At 42.2% G+C, this 24,440-nt stretch overlaps 1 protein-coding gene across 4 annotated transcripts in view; it reads right to left on the bottom strand.

The window, feature by feature from the left end:
* The window catches only part of scaf8 (SR-related CTD-associated factor 8), a 164,445-nt gene that overhangs the window by 53,461 nt on the left and 86,544 nt on the right, over positions 1-24,440 (bottom strand). For 2 of the 4 annotated variants that reach the window (XM_085981481.1, XM_085981482.1), the window contains 2 exons: positions 14,725-14,886; positions 8,305-8,461 (listed from right to left, as the gene is read on the bottom strand). In XM_085981481.1, the coding sequence (XP_085837607.1) occupies positions 8,305-8,461; positions 14,725-14,886 (319 nt within the window). The remainder of the gene's footprint in view (positions 1-8,304; positions 8,462-14,724; positions 14,887-24,440) is intronic. The other 2 variants (XM_085981483.1, XM_085981484.1) reach the window with 1 other exon arrangement.

The following is a 24,440-nucleotide window of genomic DNA, read 5'->3' as shown; positions in this document are numbered from 1 at the left end:
TCTGGGTAAAAAAGTACTCAACTCCCCTCGAATCCTTCGACCAATTGCATTAAATCTATGCCCTCTGGTTATTGACTTCTCCACTAAGGGAAATAGGTCCTTCCTATCCACTCTATCTAGGCCCCTCAATTTTTTACACCTCAAATCAAGTCTCCCCACAGCCTCCTCTGTTCCAAAGAAAACAACACCAGCCTAGCCAATCTTTCCTCATAGTTAAAATTCTCCAGTCCTGGCAACATCCTCGTAAATCTCCTCTGTACCCAATCTAGTCAATCACATCTTTCATCGCAACCAGCTTCTTTTGTGCTAGGCATGACTTCGGCCAGTGGAGCGTTTTCCCCAATTCCTACTGACTTCAATTTTACTAGGGCTCCTTGATGCCACACTGTTAAATGCTGCCATGATGTCAAGGGCAGTAACTCTCACCTTACCTCTGGAATTCAGCTCTTTTGTCCATGTTTGGACCAAGGCTGTAATGAGGTCTGGAGCCTAGTGGTCCTGGCGGAACCCAAACTGAGCATCGGTGAGCAGGTTATTGGTAGGTGCCGCTTGATAGTAGTGTCAATGACACCTTCCATCACTTTGCTGATGATTGAGAGTAGACTGATGGGGCAGTAATTGGCCAGATTGGATTTGTCCTGCTTTTTGTGGACAGGACATACATTGGCAATCTTCCACTTTGTCGGGTAGATACCAGTAGCTGTACTGGAACATCTTAGCTAAAGGCGCGGCTTGTTCTGGAGCTCAAGTCTTCAGCACTACAGCCAGGATGTTGTTGGGGCCCATAGCCTTTGCTGTATCCAGTGCGCACAGCCGTTTCTTGATATCACGTGGAGTGAATCGAACTGGCTTAAGACTGGCTTCTCTGATGGTGGGAACTTCAGGAGGAGGTGGAGATGGATCATCCACTCAGCACTTCTGGCTGAAGATGGCTGTAAAAACTTCAGCCTTGTTTTTTGCACACACATGCTGGGCTCCACCATCATTGAGGATGGGGATATTCATGGAGCCTCATCCTCTTGTTAGTTGTTTAATTGTTCGCCACCATTCACAACTGGATGTGGCAGGACTGTAAAGCTTGGATCTGATTCATTGGCTGTGAGATCGCTTAGCTTTGTCTATAGCATGCTGCTTCCGATGTTTAGCATGCACAAAGCCATGTTGTAACTTCACCAGGTTGGCACCTCATTTTTAGGTATGCCTGGTGCTGCTCCTGGCATTGAACCAGGTTTGGTGCCCTGGCTTGATGGTAAAGGCAGAGTGAGGAACATTGCAGGCCATGAGGTTACAGAATGTGGTGAAATACAATTCTGCTGCTGCTGATGGCCCAGTTTTGAGCTGCTAGATCTGTTCTGATAAACTGATAGTCGATCTCCGGTGATGCGGTTTATGATGGGTCAGAGAATTTGCTATTTTAGAACAGGAGTCTGTATATACCATGTAGGACCACTGATTTACAGTGAGTCAAATTCTATTCAACTAAGTGGTATTTTGGGATTTTTACTGGTGCTTTGGCAACTGATTTTTAAAACACTGTTCATTACTCTGTAAAAAGTATAAATAGTATTTATATGATATATAATCCTTTACATATATGCATTTAATTTTTATCCCATAACATTTTTTAAAGCTGAAAATACACAGCAAGATTCATTTGGAATATAGGAACAGGAGTAGGCCAATCAGCCCCTCGAGCCTGTTCCGCTATTCTAAGCCTCTCTACCTCTCTCTCCTCTTCTAAGATGCTCCTTAAAACCTACTTTTTTGACGAAGCTTTTGGTTACCTGTCCTAATATCACCTTATGTGGCTCGGTGTAAAATTTTGTTTGATAACGCTTTGGGAAGCGTCTTGGGATGTTTTACTATGTTAAAGGTGCTATATAAATGCATGTTGTTGATGTTTTTGTCTATTAGATCATGGCTGATCTGTAGCTCATCTCAATTTACCCACTTTTGATCCATATCCCTTGATGCCCTTACTTAACAAAAATCTATCAATGGCCAGTCTTGGAAGTTTCAATTGATCCAACATTCACGCCTTTCGGAGGAGAGTGTTCCAGATTTACACTACCCTTTGTGTGAGAACGTGTTTTCTGATTTTACTCTTAAATGGCCTAGCTCTAATTTTAAGATTATTCCCCATTGTTCTGGATCTACCCTATCGAATCCCTTTTAAACACAATTTTAAACACCTCGATTAGATCACCAGTCAACCTTTTAAACTCAAGGGAATACAAGCCAAGATTATGTAACCAGCTCTCAATTTAACCTTTTAATCTCCGACATCATCCTGGTGAATCTGTGCTGTACCCCATCCAAAGTCAATATATCAAGTGGAGGGAGTAAAAAGAAATGTTGTAGTGGTAGGGGATAGTATCATTAGGGGGATAGATAGGGTTCTCTGCAGTCAAGAACGGGAGTCCCGAAGGCTGTGTTGCCTGCCTGGTGCCAGGGTTAAGGACATCTCTTCTGGGCTGGAAAGAAACTTGCAGTGGGAGGGGGAGGATCCAGTTGTCGTGGTCCATGTTGGTACAAACGACGTAGATAGGACAAGGAAGACGGTTCTGTTAAAGGAGTATGAGCAGCTAGGGGTCAAATTAAAAAACAGAACCTCAAGGGTAATAATCTCTGGGTTATTACCTGAGCCACGAGCGAATTTGGCGAGGATAAATAAAATTAAAGAGTTAAATGCGTGGCTCAAAGACTGGTGTGGGAGAAATGGGTTTTGCTTCTTGGGACACTGGCACCAGTACTGGGACAGGAGGGAGCTGTTCTGTTGGGACGGACTCCACTTGGCCAGTGCTGGGACTAGAGTCCTGGCGAATCATATAACTAGGGCTGTAGAGAGGGCTTTAAACTAATTAGTGGGGGGGAGGTTTCTAGAGAGCAAATAATAGAAATGACAACAGAGAAGGTCATAGACTTAGGTAGCAGTGGGGGAATTAAAAAACAGAATGTGTCAGGAAGGGACAGAAGGTATGGAGTAAAAAGTAAAGTACTAAAAAGGGAAAAAACAGGAACTAAGTGTTACAAAACATATTTGAAAGTTCTTTATCTGAATGCACGTAGCATTCGTAACAAAATTAATGAGTTAACGGCACAAATAATGACATATGGGTATGATCTTGTGGCCATTACAGAAACATGGCTGCAGGGTGACCATGACTGGGAATTAAACATACCAGGTTATTTAACAATCAGGAAGGACAGGCAGGAAGGGAGAGGAGGTGGGGTGGCTATGTTAATAAAGGAAGGAATCACTATAATACAGAGAAATGATATTGGGTCAAAGGAGCAGGATAGTGAAACAGTTTGGGTGGAGGTAAGGAATAATAAGGGGAAAAAAACACTAGTGGGTGTAGTCTATAGGCCTCCGAACAGTTGCAACTCTGTTGGACGGAGTATTAATCAGGAAATAGTTGAGGCTTGTAATAAGGGAACAGCTATAATTAGGGGGGATTTTAATTATCATATTAACTGGACAAATCAAATTGGGCAGAGCAGCCTTGAGGAAGAGTTCATTGAGTGTATTAGGGATGGGTTTCTTGAGCAGTATGTAACTGAACCGACCAGGGGGCAAGCAACCTTAGATTTGGTCCTGTGTAATGAGACAGGATTAATTAAAAATGTCCTAGTAAAGGATCCCCTTGGAATGAGTGACCATAACATGGTTGAGTTCCATATTCAATTAGAGGGTGAGAAGGTTGGATCTCAAACAAGCGTGCTGAGCTTGAATAAAGGAGACTATGAAGGTATGAGAGCGGAATTAATTAGAGTGGACTGGGAAAATAGATTAAAGGGTAAGACGGTACATGACCAGTGGTGTACATTTAAGGAGTTATTTTACAACTTCCAAAAAAAATATATTCCACTGAGGAAAAAAGGGTGTAAAAGAAAAGATAGCCATCCGTGGCTAAGTAAAGTAATTAAGGATAGTATCCGACTAAAAACAAGGGCATATAAGGTAGCCAAATCTAGTGGGAGGATGGAAGATTGGGAAGTCTTTAAAAGACAGCAAAAAATAACAAAAAGATTGATTAAGAAAGGGAAGATAGATTATGAAAGTAAATTAGCAAAAAATATAAAAACAGATAGTAAGAGTTTTTATAGTTATATAAAAAGAAAAAGGGTGGCTGAAGTAAATGTTGGTCCCTTAGAGGATGAGACCGGGAAATTAATGGTGGGAAATATGGAGATGGCAAAAACACTGAACAATTATTTTGTATCAGTCTTTACAGTAGAGGACACTAAGAATATCCCAACACTGGACAAACAGGGGGCTCTAGGGGGGGGGGGGGGGAGGAACTAAATACAATTAAAATCACTAAGGAAGTGGTACTTGGTAAAATAATGGGACTCAAGGCGGATAAATCCCCTGGACCTGATGGCTTGCATCCCAGGGTCTTGAGGGAAGTAGCGGTAGGGATTGTGGATGCATTGGTAATAATTTTCCAAAACTCACTGGACTCAGCAAAGGTCCCGGCAGATTGGAAAACTGCTAATGTAACACCCTTATTTAAAAAGGGTAGTAGGCAGAAGGCTGGAAACTATAGACCTGTTAGCCTAACATCTGTGGTTGGTAAAATGTTAGAGTCCATTATTAAGGAGACAGTAACGGGACATTTGGATAAACATAATTTAATAGGGCAAACTCAGCATGGTTTCATGAAGGGGAAGTCATGTTTAACAAATTTGCTTGAGTTTTTTGAGGAAGTAACATACAGGGTGGATAAAGGGGAACCAGTGGACGTAGTGTATTTAGACTTCCAAAAGGCATTTGACAAGGTGCCACACAAGATTATTGCTCAAGATAAAAAATCACGGGATTGGGGGTAATATTCTGGTGTGGGTGGAGGATTGGCTCTCTAACAGAAAGCAGAGAGTTGGGATAAATGGTTCGTTCTCAGATTGGCAACCAGTAACTAGTGGTGTTCCGCAGGGGTCAGTGCTGGGTCCCCAACTCTTTACAATCTATATTAACGATTTGGAGGAGGGGACCGAGTGTAACATATCAAAGTTTGCAGATGATACAAAGATGGGACGGAAAGTAGTGAGTGAGGACATAAAAAACCTACAAAGGGACATAGACAGGCTAAGTAAGTGGGCAGAGATTTGGCAGATGGAATACAATACTGGAAAGTGTGAGGTTATGCACTTTGGCAGGAAAAATCATAGAGCAAGTTATTATCTTAATGGCAAGAAACTGGAAAGTACTGTAGTACAAAGGGATCTGGGGGTCCTGGTGCACGAAACTCAAAAAGTTAGTATGCAGGTGCAGCAAGTGATTAAGAAGGCCAATGGAATGTTGGCTTTTATTGCTAGGGGGTTGGAATATAAAAACAGGGAGGTATTGCTGCAGTTGTACAAGGTATTGGTGCGGCCGCACCTGGAATACTGCATACAGTTTTGGTGTCCATACTTAAGAAAAGACATACTTGCTCTCGAGTCAGTACAAAGAAGGTTCACTCGGTTAATCCCGGGGATGAGGGGGTGGTCATATGAGGAGAGGTTGAGTAGATTGGGACTCTACTCATTGGAGTTCAGAAGAATGAGAGGCGATCTTATTGAAACATATAAGATTGTGAAGGGGCTTGATCGGGTGGATGCGGTGAGGATGTTCCCAATGATGGGTGAAACTAGAACTAGGGGGCATAATCTTAAAATAAGGGGCTGCTCATTCAAAACTGAGATGAGGAGAAACTTCTTCACTCAGAGGGTGGTAGGTTTGTGGAATTTGCTGCCCCAGAAAGCTCTGGAAGCTACATCATTAAATAAATTTAAAACAGAAATAGATAGTTTCCTAGAAGTAAAGGGAATTAAGGGTTACGGGGAGCAGGCAGGAAATTGGACATGAGTCTGGGTTCGGAATGGTCATGGCCCTGTGGGTAGTGGAGCGGGCCCAGGGGCCGTGTAGCCTTGTTCTGCTCCTACTGTGTTCTAATTCTGTTAGATTTCAGGAGATGGTTTTATTCCTGTTCCTGGCTGGGGTGGAGATCGCCTTTACAGAAGGTAAGTACTGTAGAAAATATAGGGACAGAGTGATCTCCTGGAAGAATTTCGATCGCCTAGATGGGTCGGAGAGGAATTTCCCAGATTTTTTTCTCCCAAATTGGCCATTGGGTCTTTATCTGGTTTTTCGCCTCTCCCGGGAGATCACATGGGTTCGGGTGGATGCAGAGTGATAGAAGATTTGAGGTTAGGATCAGATCAGCCATGATCTTATTGAATGGTGGAGCAGGCTCGAGGGGCCGATTGGCCTACTCCTGCTCCTATTTCTTATGTTCTTATCTTTCCTGAGGTGCAGTGCCCAGAAGGCTCTGTACAACTCAAGCATCACTTCCTCAGTTTTGTATTCCAATCCCCGTAAGATAGAGGCCAGCATTCCATTAATCTTTTCGATTACTTATGTACCTGTGCACTAGCTTTTAGTGATATGTGTATATGGACATCTAAATCCCTCTGGGCCCCCTCCACAGCTCCTACTCTCTCACCATTAAGAAAATATTCCAATTGTATTTCTCAGATCCGAAGTAGAGGACCTCACACTTCCCCACATTTTAGGTAGGTATTGGTTATTCAGCAGGGGTTTAGCTGCATCTGAAAGCAGTCCTGTGCTTTTACAGCAATGGAGAATGATCCTGAGCTTTGGTAGCATTAGGGAATGGTCCTGGAATTTGGTAGAAGTGGGGTTAGAGCCCTGGAGTTAGACAATCTGAGGCCTCTGCCCCTGCTGCCTAACCATTGTGGCTTCAGCTGCATTTTCAAAATGCTAAGCTGCTGCCCCTGGTCCCTGCTGGATAATCTTTGTGGCTTCAGTTGGTGGTTTTCAAAATTAATGTCATGGGAGCTGGAGGCTGTGGCCCAGCATTTCAAAAGTAAACTATGGCTAAACTTGCGAACGAGTGCCTTTGGCAAAAGCTTTCAGTTGCCATGATGCTTGGGAAAGGGTTCAGCGGCAGAAGGGATTTAAAAAAAAATTGTTTATGGGATGTGGGCGTCGCTGACAAAGCCAGCATTTATTGCCCATCCCTAATTGCCCTCGAGAAGGTGGTGGTGAGCCGCCTTCTTGAGCCGCTGCAGTCCATCATCAATTCACATGGGTAATCAGGTATTAAAGCGGAATGGGCTTCCCCCAAAGTCAAGTCTCTTCCGCGCGCGCGCACCCCCCCAGCAGAACTGTCAGATCCCCAGCCCCAGAAAATACTCCCATACCTCAGACCTGCTTTGAGTGCTACCCCCTCAGTGTTGTCTTATAAGGACAAGAGTATACCATGTAATGAACAACATATTATTCTGCGGGCGAGATGGAATTGTGTCTCCTTGAGGCCACAAAGCTTAATTATTGATAAGTAAACGGGGGACTTAGGACAGATTTGTTTGGTGAGGAAACTACCAACTGGAAAATGCTTGCAAGTTTCTGGCTCCAGGTCAATGGAACCATCATCAAATGATTGGCATTTTAATCATGACCCCAACGCATCTTTGAGGTTCTTTTTTGATTATAAAAAGGAAAAAATAATTGAAACTGCGCTATGATTTCATTCCAGATTAGTCATATGGTTGCCAGGCAGCAGCGGTTACAATGAACCCACGAAAGAGGACATTTTTCAGTCACACTTTTCCCAAAAACATTCACAGTGCTCAAAACCAATGAGCAGTTATAATAGAAATAGTTACATGCTCAACAATTACTGCATAAATAGAATCCTACCAAATCCCTACCCATCCACTTGGCTTGCCTTTACTAGCACCAGTGTTAATTAGATTGGTCATATGATTAGCTACTACCAGTGAGTTTACAAGAAAGTGACAATGGAATGGTCACTACTGGCCAATGAGATTGCTCAAAGGCGGCATACCATTTTTTGAAATAACAGGTAGGTGAATACAAGAGGAACCATGGGATGAGAGACATACGCCAGAGATTCCCTTCATGTATTTTATCACACGTTAAGCATATATTAAATACATGTTCAGGTCAGTATTAATTTGAAGTAGAAATACTGATAGACACAGATTTACAGCATGGTTCCAGTGATTCCACTGTGAACCATGTTTTCTTATTGTCTGTTCTGCATTATCTCCTGGAAGTACACGAAATTTCATGGGGACGACTATCACACATACATATACTGGTCAGTCAGCCTGTCAAGTTTACATAGTCATAAGGAAGTGAATGAAAAAAATTACAGGAAGTGCATGCAAATGCAAAAAAGGGAAATCCTATTAGAGTCATAGATTCAAACCCCAAATTATTTTCATATTCCATTAAAAACATATTCTTTTAAGCTGCAAGACTGCTACCTGGTGTGTTGCTGCTCACAGTCGCTGCAGTACTGGCAATAGCAGGGGTAACAGAAGGCGGTGGAATCCCTGCTGCCAGATCCAGAAGTGGCTGTATGACCTCACTTTTGAACACTCCATTCTTCTGCCATAAATTCAGTACCCGCACCACTTTGCTCTGTAAAACACACATGGATCAGCTTTTAGACTGTATTAATAACCATCAGCAGCTTAGCTATGTCACAGACTGAAATATTAGCAAAATTCCTTAAAAGAAAATGAACAGAAAGCAATGACTTAGTTTTGCAACTTCATCTTAAAGAAACCGGTCTGTTGTAAACCGCAGTGAAAATTGTTTACCTATAATAGGCATGTTCTTCCCAAGGCTTAATCTCCCCACATAAATAGGAATTGCCATTTTTTGGGGGGTGGGGGAAGAGGGGGTTGGAGAAACTACACCGCAGCATCAAGTGAAGAGTCTCTGAGTTGTCAGATCAAGAAAGTAATGTTTTGCAGGAGCATACAAATCGCTCCAGGCAGACGCTAGATCAAATCACAAGATAAAGCCTCTGAACATTGGCTACTCTGCCATTTTTCCGAGCCAGACTGCTCCAAACTTGACAAAGTCTTGACAAAGGGGTTTTCACCCAAAACGTTGACTCTATTTTCTCTCCACGGATGTTGCCTGGCCTGCTGAGTTTTTCCAGCATTTTCTGTTGCTCTAAACTAAATATGTATCCCAGGAGCTAATATGGGCTATACGGTTAGGACCATACTCAGTGTCCAGGCTGCTCTAGGTGGGCACCTCAATCTCAAACAGAGGCATTTGTCACAAGGGCAAGAGATAAACACGGGGATGGAGAGGAGTGTAGCCACAATTCTGCAGCAAAGTTTGACTCTGGACACTCTAAGGTGTTGGTGGCTAAGTTGATGGTGACTGGAAAAAAAATTCTGATCACTGCACAAGAAAATCCAACTGCAAAGGTCTCAAAGAGCTTTGTATCTGGGCTACAAATAAGATTGCTGCCAGTAAACTATGATCTACTGGATAAAAGCACCATCTGGTGTTCTACTGAGCCATACACAACAGAAAGTCCCAGGTTCGATTCCAATGTGTACAGAGTTAGCTGATCTCACTATGCAAGAAGACACTGAAATTTGGATGACAGCAAGGGGAAAATCAATCACATAACTTACTCATCATTGCTATCAACAACAACTGCTGGAGATTGCATGTATGAAAGACAGAATGGGATTAAGCTCATCTTTGATGCTCACCATGACTGGAGAAAGTGCAGATAAGATTTACATGGATGTTGCCAGATTTGAAAGGATGGAACATTGATAGAAAGATTGAGCAGGCAGGGGCTCTTTGTAAAAGGAGACTTAAAAGATCTTTAAAATCATGAAGGGGCTCGACAGAGTGGATGTGGAGAAACTGTTTCCACTTGTGGGTGATTCCAGAACATGGGAGCATAAATATAAAATAGCCACCAACAGATCACAAAAGAATTTAGGAGGAATTTCTTTACACAATGAGTGGTGAGAATGTGGAACTAGCTGCCACGTGGAGTGATTAAAGGAGATAGCAGTTACACATTTAAGGGAAGAGAACAGGGGCAGGGTGGGGAGAGGCATTTAGAGTGGAAGGAGGCTCATGGAGTATAAATACCAGCATAGCCCAGCAGGGTCAAATGGCCCGTTTCTGTGCTGTAGATTCTGTGTACATAATTCAAATGGCCACTTGGGAAAGGTACTGGCACCTGCTAAACCAGCCCAAGCGCCGTCAGTAAAATAGGAGGTGTCAAATGGAGAGAAAATTGGCCTAAAAATACGAAGTAATGCTGCACTGGAATCCTGGAACCCCCGCTGAAAGGTCAGGGGAAGCAGGGAAAGCCTGTTTTCTGAGTGACTGAAAACCTTTCTAGTGACAGCAGTATTACAATTGACATGGTCTGAAAATGACCTCCTGAAGGGATAGATCTTGCATGAGCTGTAGCTGAAATTTCTCGCCATCTAAAATGAAGCCTAGTCTCTTTCAAGTGGTTGAGGATGTGACTCCTAAAGTGGGGCACTCATCAGCAGTTGCACAGATAGCGTTAGCAGTGCACATGCTCCAACCAAGGATTGTTTTTATCACTAACTGATATGGGGGAAATATTCTGGATATTGATGATGGCAGGTTTAAGGATCAAATCTTATCTCACCCAAAAGTTGCAAACCAGGTGTGTCAAACATATGGCCAGCAGAACAGTTCCATCCGGCCCACGATGCGCTGTGTTAAGTCTCCCGGGCACTGCATCTAACAGCCCAGGATATCAGTACACATTAATTATCACACTGCAGCAGCGGGGAGCTGCACACCCTGATTTTACATCACAAGCTCTAATACATGGAGGAGTGAGATGCAGGAAGGCTGACGACAGGCCGGCAGTGGTCCACAGTAGTGCTGTGGAGCTGCAAGGAACACTCCTGCTCTCCAGGCTCCACAGAAGAGGAAGTGATAAACCTTTCCCCCACCATTTCTTCAAAGGAGCCGCTGGGTCTGCTGAAGACTGCTATGGGACTGGAAAAACTAGTTGGAGCTAGCATGGTGCATATTCCACCTAGTTTTTCCACACATTTTACAGAATGGTTCTGAAACAGGCACTGGCCTCATCTTTGTATCTTTAAATTGATTCAACGCTGATTTCAGGCAAGTCGGCAGGTATGCCCAAGAACAGTGAAGACCTATATGCTTTTGTACAAATGGGATTTAATAGGCCGCTGCCAAGATTAAGTGCTGAACTTCGCACTCAGAAATCGGTATACAGTGCATCTGTTTTTCACTCCAAAAACAAGCAAAATGCATACTAATTTCTACCCCAATGTGTCCAAATAACTTCTGGTGAATGTGTCCTACGCCAAGTGCCAGGCTGCTGGATCAGGCCCACCATGTTAATCGAGTTCGACACCCATGCTCTAAACTTTAACCCCCCCTCCCCCAGGATTTACCTTCAGGCCACTGTCTATGGGCCCTAGATTCCCAGCAGGGAAGTAATGCTGGCATTGCAGACATCAAAGGAGGTGTTTAGCATGGGTGAGAGGGAATGCAGAATTCAGGAGCATTGCTCTAAAGGTTCCATTTTCGGTGCCTAAAGAAGCCTACTAGAAGGCGTATTTCTCCTCTCTTGCTCATCTTGTTTCAGTAAATGAAATGCATCCACTGGCCTCAGGTGATGAGATTTTATAACTTGTATAATTGTAATTTAAGAGTGTACATATTAAGCTTGATCAGGGCAGACTCAAGAGTTTTATTTAATTAAGTGGTCCATTTACTTAATACATTTTTCCTTATGCCCTTCACTCAGGATATTGGCTTAGGTGTTTTTCTGTGATCCAATAGAGTGGTAGAAATCATGGGGGAAGAGAGAAGAGTGAAATGTGCATTTGATTTGTCCCCACAGATGAAATTATTTGGGGAGCCTCAAGTCTTGTGCAGGAACATATACTGAACGCAAAGGAAGGATCACAAAATTCTGAGCCTAAGCCACCTGTGGCTGGGGATACAGACTGCAGCTATTGCTAACATGGGATTCAGACTGCAACCCTAGTGATCTAAGAGGCACTTTGCAGTCTTTCACTCCAGCTGTCCATTTACATTAAACACCAGTCTCACCATGACAAACTTGCCACATGCAAGATATGCTTCCACACAAGCAAAACAACTATAAAATGTTTATGTCCATAATTTTAAACTGTAGGAAATATCCTGCTGAGTTTCCTGATGAGAAAGGAAATAAGATCATAAAACAGAACTACGCTGAACATTTCTGCAGTCTTCCCTTGATCAAGTTAATATGCACACATTTTTAATCTTTAGAATTTTTTACACCTGTGTTACTGCATCTAAATCGCACTTCCTAGTGGACATTCTGTTACGAAGGTGTTGCCTTAACTTATGATAAAGATCATATATTCTCCATCTACTCTTTCTAAAGTGATTTTTATTATACAGAAAAGGCCCCACTACAGAGATACTACTTTTCTACACTGTTCAACCGGCAATGCAGTGAAAGGTTGGACTTTGGGTGAGTATTGGGGCAGAAGTAAATTTCTCTATATCCCAAGAGATCAGCTATTTTGTTGGCTTTGCAGTCTTGAGCACCTTTGCTACTTTTTTCAGCGGTGCTGTGTAATGTCATGTTATGCCAATTAAAATGGAACAGTTGCAGATTATGTGTTACTCTAATAGTTTAGTCTGGTGCACTCCTACAACATGCACATAGCAGTACCTTCCCAAGACCCAGTGAGTAGAACATTCATGTTTAGGCTGATGCTTTCAAGTTGTCAGCCCTTCTTTTACTGATTAAAGCACTAATTTGCCATGATTGCACTATAAATGGCTTCAAAAACTGGGGACTTCTTTTACAGGAACAGAGAAGGTTAAATGGGAAATCTAATAGAAATTTTCAAAATTGTGAAAGGTTTTGAGAGGGACAGTGGAAGATTTGTTCTCGAATCAGTAACAAGGGGACACAGACTGAGGATTACCACAAGAAGAATGCAGAGAAAAGTTAGAAGAATATTTCCACCCCCCCCCCCCCCCCAACCAAAGAGGATTATTAGAACATGGAGTGCTTCACCACAAGTGGCTATCGAGGCAGAGATTGTAACATTTAAAATGGAACTGGAAAGGTATTCGAAAAGAAACCATACAAAAAGGATAGCAGAAAGAGCATGTAAATAGGATTAGAGTAGATAGGCAGCACCTGGAATCGATGAAAGGTCATCAACCTGAAACGTTAACTCTGTTTCTCTCTCCACAGATGCTGCCAGGCCTGCTGAGCATTGCCAGCATTTTCTGGTTTTATTTCTGATTTCCAGCATCTGTGGTATTTGGCTTTTGTTTTAGAGTAGAGTAGTGATGGAGGCTTGAGAGAAGATTGTGTGTTTCTTAGTAAGGAAACTAAGTAACTTTGTCGTCTTCCCTCCCCTCAACAGTCACCATTCCAAATAATACTAAAGGTACTTCTGGGAAATTGATTATATTTAGAACTTATCCAGTGTCTCCATAGATAAATGCACCACCGGATGCAGTAATAAGTCGCAGATCGGGAAGAGCCCAGGTTTGATCATAAAAAAGTACAAAGTTTATTAGATTTATCCTATAGAAAAACTTCAGTAAATACCTAAAATAATTGTGTAAACACATACACTAAATTAAGGGATTATTATCTTGGCAGCACATTGCATTCGATCATGGACTGTTAGTATGTGGATCACAAGCATGAACCCACATCCTGTCAAGTTGCCAATCACAACTGTAGTGTTGTGAAGTAGCAGCAACTGGAAGTTAAAAGCTTCCCCACAGTAAGGAGAAATCAGGAGTACCATCCCCAGACTCTAGCTCATCTTACCACCAGCTCAGAGTTGCACTGGCAGAGGTCTAGCAGCAGGCTGGTCACTTTCCTTCAAAGGTTCCATAATAAACATGAAAGAAGAGAAAAAACAAATCGTGCCCATACTAAAAGTATAATAAAAAATGTATAAATAGCATGTGCCACTTTTTTGGAGTTGTTTTTTTTTTTGGGGGGGGGGGGGGGGGGGGCGGAAAAAGAGAGAATTAGCACTATAGCCCAGCTCCAGAAACACTGCTGTACTGAGAACCATTTTTCATTAATTAAAAAGGGTAAACAATTAGCCTCTATCCTGAAGGAAATCGATGTCATATTTTAACTAAGTTACTATGTATGGAAAGATAAAAATTACACTGGATTTTAGACCACAGTGTACAGTAAATTATTGAAAGTTGTTCTGTTGATGCACTTCAGACTTCTTGTCCAGCAGGCTATTACTGAGCCATATCCATTTTCTCAATGTTTATCTTGATAATACGCATGAAAAAGCACCACTGTGCACTGTTATACTTTACATATTTTACTACAAAACAAACTATTTTCTCTCATCTGCTACTTCCGATTTTAAAAAAAATATAAAAGTATTATACAGTTGTTTTCTGCCATCTTTCCCACCTTTAAATTATTGAAATTTGCCTAGAGGTCAGCATCTTTATCAGTACCATTCTGTGATCATCTGGTCAGAGCTCCACAGTTTTTGTCACTGCTAGTTCTCCACTTTTTGTATTCATCTTTCCCCAAGTTGATGTGCTCTAATCAGAAACCCCAGTTGACAACTAGTAAAATTCAATCAAATTATTAATTCAAAGATTAATCATAACTTAGATTCAAATTCCAAATTATCCAGGCTACAGCTACTGGGCTGTATTTGATAAATAAATGGATCAGCTGGTGTGGGCCAGTTAAAAAAAAAATCAATACTAGTCAAGCTGGATTCATTACATTCAGAAGCTAATAATCTGCCCTCTTTAAAAAGGATCAAACTATTGTTACAGTAAATTGAATCAGCATACATTAAACAGACTGGAGGGAAACCACATACCTTGTCATCAGCAGGACATTTGTACAAGTTCTGGAAAGTTGTATTGATGTTCTTGCAAAATCTGGGAGCAAACACATCCTTTTCTGGACCAAACTGATGACGAGACTGACGCACAATTGAGTCGATAACATACAGCCCTGGGACTTTGTATTCTGGTTTACACTGTGAATATATATTTAAATACAAATAAAGTACTTCAATAAGATGATGTCCAATTTACTTTGGAACTTTACAGTTATCTGCAACACTGATTTGTATACTAGAAAAGTGTCAGGAGTAAGTTTAAGCCCATGATTCCCCACATGGCATGTTATCAATCTTGCTTGTGCCACCCAGATTAGCCGCTAGCTTAGATCAAGTACTTTCCTATACGGAGCAAAAATCAGAAAGCAAATCACTGCAATCCAATTGCATAGATTCCCATAGGCAGTTAAAAGTAGAAGACCTTTCAAAACAAATCACCTCTGTCCTCTTGGCTGGAGAATTTTAAAATGAACGAAAAAAAATTGTTATTTAAACCAAAGGCAGTTCTTTAAAATAAAATAGTAGCACTTCCAATAGCAAATTAATAGAACAAAGTAGATTAAATTGAAAAAGTTTTTTTAAGAGTCTTTCAGGCTTCTGCATTGAAGACCAGAAATATTCCACATAGTTAGTGCTGCTGGTGATTACATCATTTTGTTCTTGTGTATGGAAATTTTTCCTGTACCAAAAAAAAATATTCTCAGTGATTTGATGTCATTCCGGAGTAACAAAATTCTGATGCAGTAACTGTTTAAAAATGTTATGCTCGCATCTCAAATCATGAAAAGTGATCGGAGTCTCTGATGAAAAACCTACCACTACCTAACATTCTGATTTGCAGAACACAGTGATGAATAGTCAAGTGACAACAGGTTGTTGCAGAACAGAAAAGTTAGTGGAGAAAAACTGGGTGTATATCTTAGGTTACTAATATGGAAAAAAAAAAATTTAAATTCTGGTCCTCCAACAGAGGAACAGATTTTGACAAATTTTGCCAGGTTTGTAAAGTATTTATACACTAGAACATTTTTAAGTTTGACTGCAATGGGACATTACAGTTTTAAATTAATTTATTCTATTATATAATTGTAGATAGCCCATGGCATTGCTCATGGGTAGTCCAATTCTCATCATTATATCTGTGTCTCTCTGAATTTGTATGCTACATACATTTTCAATTTCAGTGCTCACCACCTATCATTTTTTTCCCTTGCCTGCTCTTACCCTATTTTTTCCTCTTTTTCATCTCACTATCCCTTTCTGTCATCTTGGTGCTTACCATTTACATTTGCGTTCGTTTCTTGCATCTACATTTATTAAACAATAGTAATTGATTGAGCCCAATTGTAAACTGGGTAAGAAAAGAAACTTCTCAAAGAAATAAGTTAAATGAAAAAGCCTCATCACAACAGAGGGCAAACGAAGACTAAAAATGCAAAATAGAGGCACTATAGATCAAGGTAATCAAGAATCTGCATAGATTAGATGCCATGGTTGCACATCCGTGTTGACAGAAAGGTAAGGAAAATAAATGAAGTTGCAAGCTAGAAGAAAATATGAGTCCAAGGCCTCCAAGACAAAGAAAGGCTCCTGGAAACAAACATTAAGCTGGTTATAAAAGAAAGACTTGCATTTATGTAGCACCTTTCACAACCTCAGGACGTCCCAAAGTGCTTTACAGCCAATTAAGTACTTTTGAAGTGTAGTCACTGTTGTAATGTTGGAAACGTGGCAGCCAATTTGCGCACAGGAAGTTCTCAAACAGCAATGTCATGATGACCAAATAATCTGCTTTACTGATGTTGGTTGAGGGATTAATATTGGCCAGGACACCAGGAAGAACACGCCTGCTCTTCTTCAAAATAGTGTTGTGATTCTTTTACGTCCACCTGAGGGGGCCTTAGTTTAACGACTCATCTGGAAGACAGCTCCTCCGATAGTGCACCATTCCCTCAGTACTCCACTGGAGTGTCAGCCAAGATTTTGTGCTCAAACCTCTGGAGTGGGGTTCGAACTCTTAATCTTCTGACTCGGAGGAGAGAGTGCTACCACTCCTAAAAATTGTCTGAGAATTTTTGTTCTCTAATTTTCTTTGTTAAATATAAATTATATATATTTAACAAGATACTTTTTTGGAGTTGGGTTTTTTTTGGGGGGGGGGGGGGGGGGGGGGGGGAAAGAGAGAGAATTAGCACTATAGCCCAGCTCCAGAAACACTGCTGTACTGAGAACCATTTTTCATTAATTAAAAAGGGTAAACAATTAGCCTCTATCCTGAAGGAAATCGATGTCATATTTTAACTAAGTTACTATGTATGGAAAGATAAAAATTACACTGGATTTTAGACCACAGTGTACAGTAAATTATTGAAAGTTGTTCTGTTGATGCACTTCAGACTTCTTGTCCAGCAGGCTATTACTGAGCCATATCCAAAATATATTTAACTTTAAATGTAAGAAGTTATTTATAGGGCTATATTTATTTAGCCAGTCAGAATAACAAGCAATCTGACTGGCCAAAATTGCATGTTCCAAACTGCTCCCTTTCTGAGGAATCCTTATATTGTAACAAATTGGTACGATTAAAAGTTACATATTTGAGCCAAAAAAGTGTGACATTTAATTTGTTTCTATCCGTGACATCGGAAGTAAAGGACTGAGAACTACATTTTGAGTCATTCACACTTCAAACATTGAAAATAGAAAAAAATGCTACATTTTTCGATTCAGATTGTTTCAAGTATACATAATGTACGGTGGCTCTGCTCACAGGGTGTCGCAAGATATACTGTTGCAAGGGGACAGAATTCACATCGTCAGTGAAAGAGATCTCCCCAAGGACAGTCAAGTAAATTTTTTGATTGGTTCCTGAAAGGTAAGTATTTTCCTTACCAACTCCAGCGGAGCGGATAAATACATACCAGCGTTACATAAATATCTCTGTGCTATGGGGGAGCAGTTTATATCTTCACTTTCTATTCTTGTATAATACATTTTTAAAATTCTTATTTGCCCCTTCCCTTCCTTACCAAACAGTGTTGCAGCAGTACTCAGTGTATAACATTTTAAATTCAACAATATCACTCCAAAATTGATTATACAGATCTTCCACAAGTTGCTACAGGGTATGTTCAGAACTCAAAATACTACTATTCATATAAACATAACTAAGACGCAAATTCTGTAACAATTTAGAATGCACACCCATATATTAAAAATCTTACTTCTTTCTGTACATACTTCCTGTGCCAACTTTTCTATTATAAATTCCTATATCAATATTCAAAATGGAAATTGCACAGGTAAATGTGTCATGTTGTAATTACAACTATATGTCAGTTGTAGCATTGTAGCACCTCAGTTTTGTGTCTCCCATCTCCTCAGCTGTACTGCAGAGAAACTCCCATTCTGCAATTACTCTACTCTCTGTTTTCCAAACTGCTGTACACTTTGTCAAAATATAAAGATGGAATGTATGACTTTAAACTGGAAACCAAGTTTAGTTTGCGTACCCTGGTCAAATTATCCACCGACCTATAACCCGGTCATCAAAATGCTACTCTTGGTCTTGACTCCCCGTGTGAGAGATCGACGAATACAAAGTAAAAAGACCTGCTCCAATTTATTCTCGCTTGTCAGTTTTTCCTATAGCTGTATAGATGTATGGTGCTTTCACTATACAGTACTTGCTGACTGTGATCAGCTAGCATATACTGTACAGAGTTTTGCTTTCCCAAGTTTCCCAAGAAAAAGTTGTTTTGCACTATGAACACACATTGTGGTTACTCCTAAAAATTGTCTGAGAATTTTTGTTCTCTATAATTTTCTATTTGAGGGGGCAGGACTGCCAATACACTATTGGCATGCCCTGAACGTGCTGTTAATCATAAAAATCTCTAGAGGTTGTAGGCAATGTGGCAGATTGTGAGCTACAGTCTGCTAGCCAGAGTCTCTTCAGACAACTTTGCCCTTATCTAACAGGTACGAGGTTCTTGCTGCCTGTGTGGATGAGGGCAAAGTCTGCAGGGCGGATGAACAAACTGACCATGGCACAGTGGTACAAGAGACCATTCAAGTTGGCGGGCGGAGTGGGGGAGTGAAAAGGAATGTTATAGCGGTAGGGGACAGTACAATCAGGGGGATAGATACTGTTCTCTGCAGCTGGGACCAGGAGTTCCAAAGGTTATGTTGCCTGCCCAGTGCCGAGTTAAGGACATCTCCTCATGGCTGGAGAAGAACTTGGTGTGGGAGGGGGAGGATCCAGTTATCGTGGTCCACATAGGGACCAACAAAATAGGTAGGAAGTTCTGCTGAGATAGTTTGAGGAACTAGGATCCAAACTAAACCACAGAATCTCACAGGCAAGAGTCATAGAGGCACAGAAGGAGGCCATTCGGCCCATCGATTCCATGCTGGCTCTCTGTGGAGTGATCCAGTCAGTCCCATTCCCCCGCAGCCCAGCAAGTTTATTTCCCTCAAGTGCCTATCCAGTCTCCCCTTGAAAACATTGAGTGTGTCCGCTTCCACCACTTATGTTGGCAGCAAGTTCCAGGTCCTCACCACTTGCGGCATAAAAAAGTTTTCCTCACATCCCCCATATCTCTTGCCCAAAATCTTAAATCTGTATCCCCTAGTCCTTGTACCATCAACTAGTGGGAACATCCTTTCCTCGTCGAGCCTATCCACAGCCGTCACAATCTTGTACACCTCTGTCAAATCACCCCTCAACCTCCTTTGCTCTAATGAAAACAAATCCAGCTTCTCCAACCTGTCCTTGTAGCTAGGATCCCCCATCCCCGGAATCATTCTGGTAAATCTCCTCTGCGCCCTCTCTGGATTGTTAACTGAGCCACGAACAAATTGGCATATCGACAAACAGAGGTTTAAATGCGTGGCTGAAAGAGTGGTGTGGGAGGCAGGGGGGGTTTCAGTTCATGGGGCACTGGCACCAGGTCGGGGGAATGAGGGAGCTGCTCCGTTAGGACGGGCTCCACTTAAACCGGGCTGGGACCAGTGTCTTGGCGAATTAAATAACTAGGGCAGTAGATAGGGCTTTAAACTAAGGGGGAATGGGGTGGGAGGATTCAGGAAAGGGTCATTTCAAAAGCAGTAAGAGTAGTGATTTGGGTAAAAATAAGCAGAGTGAGTCAGGAAGGGACAGAGAGCTTAACAAAGGTAATAGGGCATCAGTGGCTAAGGTGACTTCAGGGAAAAATAGAAAAAGGTTGTAAAGACGCTATATCTATATATATAAATCGGTACATCTGTCTGTCTGTCTTCGCGTGTGCGTTGCGGGTATGCACTCGAAAGTTACAGGGCGTACCTATGCGCGCGTTACCTCCAAAGAAAGCTTACGCTTCCGAGACGGTTTTAAGCATATTTACGTTTCGGCCGGGCTAAAATTGCGCCCGCGGTATCCCAAAAACCTTCAACATTCCGCTCATTAGCATCTCATTATCCGCTCATTAGCGACAGAGTGACCTCAAGCTCGACCAATCGTACGCCGGGTTGCTGGCGTGTGCCGCCGGGCCAATCGGTGCGCGTGTGGCCGGGCTTTATCGTTCTGAACCGAGGTGAGTCGCCGCCATCTTGATTCCAAACTTTTCCTTTCTTTTTCCCGCTTTCTGCGTCTTAAAAAAAAACGTTGCTTTTAAAACACATATTGTTTTAAAAAAAAATGATTTAGAAAGTAATTAACTTATCTAATCTCATTAATTTTCCTACCTTTCCCCGTTTTTCCAGGTAGGCCTAGAAGCCTCGGCGTCTCCTCCACACCCACGCCCGAGCAAGGCACCTCCCGGCCCCACTCGAAGGCTGGAGGGCCGAGCCTCAGCCCAGCGCCGCTAGGGTGCGCGCGCAGCAGGAGCGGAGACGTCTCTCTCTGCCGGGGCTTGCTGAGCGTCCAGCGTTACCCTGGCAACGGGCGCAATCGGCGGTCTTCACCTCGGGGGGAGGGGGGGGCGGCCGCGACCGCAGCAGGAGCAGCTGAGACGCGGCGTCTCTCTCTCTGGCTTGGTCAGCGTCACGGTTGCCCTGGCAACCGGGCCCGCCGGCCGAGAGAGACGCCGCGTCTCAGCTCCTGCTGCGCGCGCAATCGGCGGTCTTCACCTCCGGGGGGGGGGGGGGGGGGGGGGCGCCCGCCGCCCTCCCTCCCCTCCGCCCTCCATCCCTCCCCTCCCCCGCCCTCCCCCCCTCCCCTCCCCCTCCCCCCCGCCCTCCCCCTCCCTCCCTTCCCCTCCGCCTCCCTCCCTTCCCCTCTCTTCCCCCCACCCCTCCCCTCCCCCTCCCTCTCTTCCCCCCACCCCTCCCCTCCCTCTCTTCCCCCCAGTCACACTCTCTCTTCCCCCCAGTCGCTCTCTCTCTCTCTTCCAACAACAACATTCCCTCGAAAAAGCCTCGGCACCGCCGGGCACTTCAGCTAGTCTAAATATACATGAAGCATTCACAATAAAATAGATGAATTAATAGCACAGATAGAAATAAATGAGTTTGATCTAATAGCCATTACACAGATGTGTTTGCAGAGGCACCAAAGTTGGGAACTAAATATTCCAGGGTTCTTGACTTTTAGAAGAGATAGGCATAATGGAAAAGTTGGGGGTGAGGGTAGCCCTGATAAGAAAGGATGGGATAAAGACAAAGGGAAAGGATATTAGCTTGGAAATAAAGATGTAGAATCATTTAGGTGGAGCTAAGAAACAACAAGGGGCAGAAAACACTGGTGAGTTGTTTATCGGTCCCCTAACAGTAGTTGTAGTGTCAGGCTGAGTATAAATTAGGAAATTAGAGGTGCATGTAACAAGGGTAATACAGTAATCATGGGGGACTTTAATCTTCATAGTCTGGGCAAACCAAATTTGCAGTAATAGTGTGGAGGACAATTTCATGGATTGCATTCAAGGTAGTTTTCTAGATCAGTATGTTGAAGAGCCAACTAGGGAACAGACTACTTTAGATGTAATATTGTGCAATGAGTCAGGGTTAATTAATAACCTTGTAGTAAAAGGAGTCTCTGGAGAAGTGATGATAATAATAACATTTTATGATTTAGTTAAGTCTGAAACTTGGGTCTTAAATCTGAACAAAGCAAACTAGGTAGGGCGAGTTGGCTAAGGTAGATTGAAAAACTAGATTAAAAGATTATGACTGTAGATGAGCAATGGCAAACATTTAAAGAAATAATTCATAATTCGCAATAAATATATATTCCCTTAAGGCATAAAATCCCCATGGGAAAAGTGGTCCAACTGTGGCTAACAAGAGAAGTTAAAGATAGTATTAGATTAAAGGAAGAGGCTTATTATGTTGCCAAAAAAGTAGTAAGCATGAGGATTGGGAGGATTTTAGAAAACAGCAAAGGATGACCAAAAAATTGAGAGAAAAAACAGAATGAGAGTAAACTAGCAAGAGACACAAAAACAGATAGTAAAAGCTGCTATATGTATGTAAAAAAAGGAAGAGATTAGCAAAAATAAATGTGGCTCCCTTACAGGTGGAGACAAGTGAAATTATAATGGAGAATAAGGAAATGGCAGAGACAATTAACAAAGTTTGTATCAGTCTATCTGGTAGAAGACACAAAAAACATTCTGGAAATAGTGTGGAATCTAGTGAGAATGAGGAACTTAAAAAAATTAGTATCAGTAAAGAAATAGTACTAGAGAAATTAATGGGACCAAAATCCAACAAACCTCCTGGACCTGATGGCCTACATCCTGGGGTTTTAAAAGATGGCTCGAGAGTGGATGCAGGAAAGTGGAGTTGAGGTAGAAGATCAGCCATGATCTTATTGAATGGCAGAGCAGGCTCGAAGGGCCTACTGCTGCTCCTATTTCTTATGTTCTTATAACCAGAGATGGGTCTAAGCACTTGTAAGACCTTGAGGCTCAGGATTGTAACACTTGCATTCTTACAGCCATTTCGAACACAGAAAATCTTATTCTGTAAGAAAATGTAATAATTTCCTTGTAACTTTTGTAATTTTCTGGCATTATAAACCTTACCATTATGAAACCTATTCCCATTAGTTAGTGTTTGGTCTATGTTGGTGGCCTAAAGGATTTTAGTTATGGGGGGGGGGCAGGGATTTGATTGGCACACTTTTTTTGTTGTTGCTCACTGCTGATTTAATTCATAGGCCTAAAGATTCGATGATAACATGCCTGCTTTATATGCAAACGGGCACCAAAGTGTCCAATATTGTGGTCGGCATGCAAGCACACATTATGAAGCAGATGTACGCTGCGCAGCATATTGCTTTAGACATCAAGAAGCGTTCAAGCTTATTTACTTACGCAAACAGCCTAACTGGTTGGTCTTGACGCAGCTTCATTCAGGAAAACCAGGTTGACTGCGGTCATAGGAACAAAGGCAGGAGAAGGCCAATCAGCCCCTCGAGCCTGTTCCGCCAATCAATTAGATCACGGCTGATCTGTTTCTTAACTTCATCTACCTGAATTGGTTCTGTAACCTTTAATACCCTTGCCAAACAAAAATCTATCAATCGCAGTTTTGAAATTTTCAATTGACTTAGCCTCAGCAGCTTTTTGGGTGAGTGTTCCAGATTTCCACTGCACTTTGTGGAAGAAGTGCTTTCTGGCAACACCCCTGAACGGCCTAGCTCTAAATTTTAAGGTTATGCCCCTTGTTCTGGACTTCCCCACCAGAGGAAATAGTTTCTTTCAACCCCATCAATTCCTTTAATCATCTTGAACACCTCAATTAGATCAGCTCATAATGATCTATACTCAAGGAAATACAAGCCCAGTCTATGCACAATTTAACCCTTTTAGCCAGTGTATCATTCTGCTGAATCTGTGCTGTACCCCCTCTAAGGCCAATACAGGAAACTTTGAGATATCTGGCACCGACGGGACCGAGCTGTTGCCGATCTATCAAAACTGCCGGACATACAAAGTTAATGTTGAAGCATACGGAGGTTTTCATCTCCGTATCTGACAACAAACACTGTTGCTTAGCAACAGCTTCTAAACAGTCAGCTGCAAGCGTCTCTAGCTGAAGCTGTTGCTATAGCTACAGACATTGCAGTGCCTGACTGGGGGGAAAAAAAGCAACGAGAACTAAAAAAACTTATAGAAAACGGCTCCTGATTTTTGCCATTGGATCGAGTATTCCGGACATATAGCCTCCGGATAAACCAAAGTTTCCTGTATATCCTTCCTGAGGTACGGTGCCCAGAACTGAACACAGTGCTCAAAATTATGTCTAACCAGAGCTTTATATAACTAACATAACTTCTACCAATGTTCCCTGTACGCTCTCACTCCAGGGACCCCACACAAGTGACTTTTCAATGAGATAAACCAAACGTGCAGTATTTTGAATGGCCTGCTCGGCCCCTTAAAGGGGCTGCGCAGCCCCGAACAAAATTACAGGGAACATCGACTTCCTCCCGTTTGTATTCCAGCCCCCTTGAGATAAAGGCCAACATTCCATTAGTCTTTTTAATTATATTTTTTTTAACCTGTCCACTATCATTTAGTGACTTCAGTACTTGGACCCCTAAATCTCTCTGCTCCTCCAGTTCCTAGCGTTTCACTATTTAGAAAATACTCTGATCTGTCTTTCTTAGGTCCTAAGTAGTTGACCTCACACTTCCCCACATTGAACTCCATCTGCCAGTTTTACCCACTCACTTAATCTATCAATGTCCCTTTGCAACTTTCTGCTTC

This window comes from Somniosus microcephalus, chromosome 3 (assembly GCF_052327205.1).
Source record: "Somniosus microcephalus isolate GS21.2 chromosome 3, FLI_Smic_1.0, whole genome shotgun sequence".
NCBI classification, from domain to species: domain Eukaryota; kingdom Metazoa; phylum Chordata; class Chondrichthyes; order Squaliformes; family Somniosidae; genus Somniosus; species Somniosus microcephalus.
This window is presented reverse-complemented; position numbering and strand designations above follow the sequence as displayed.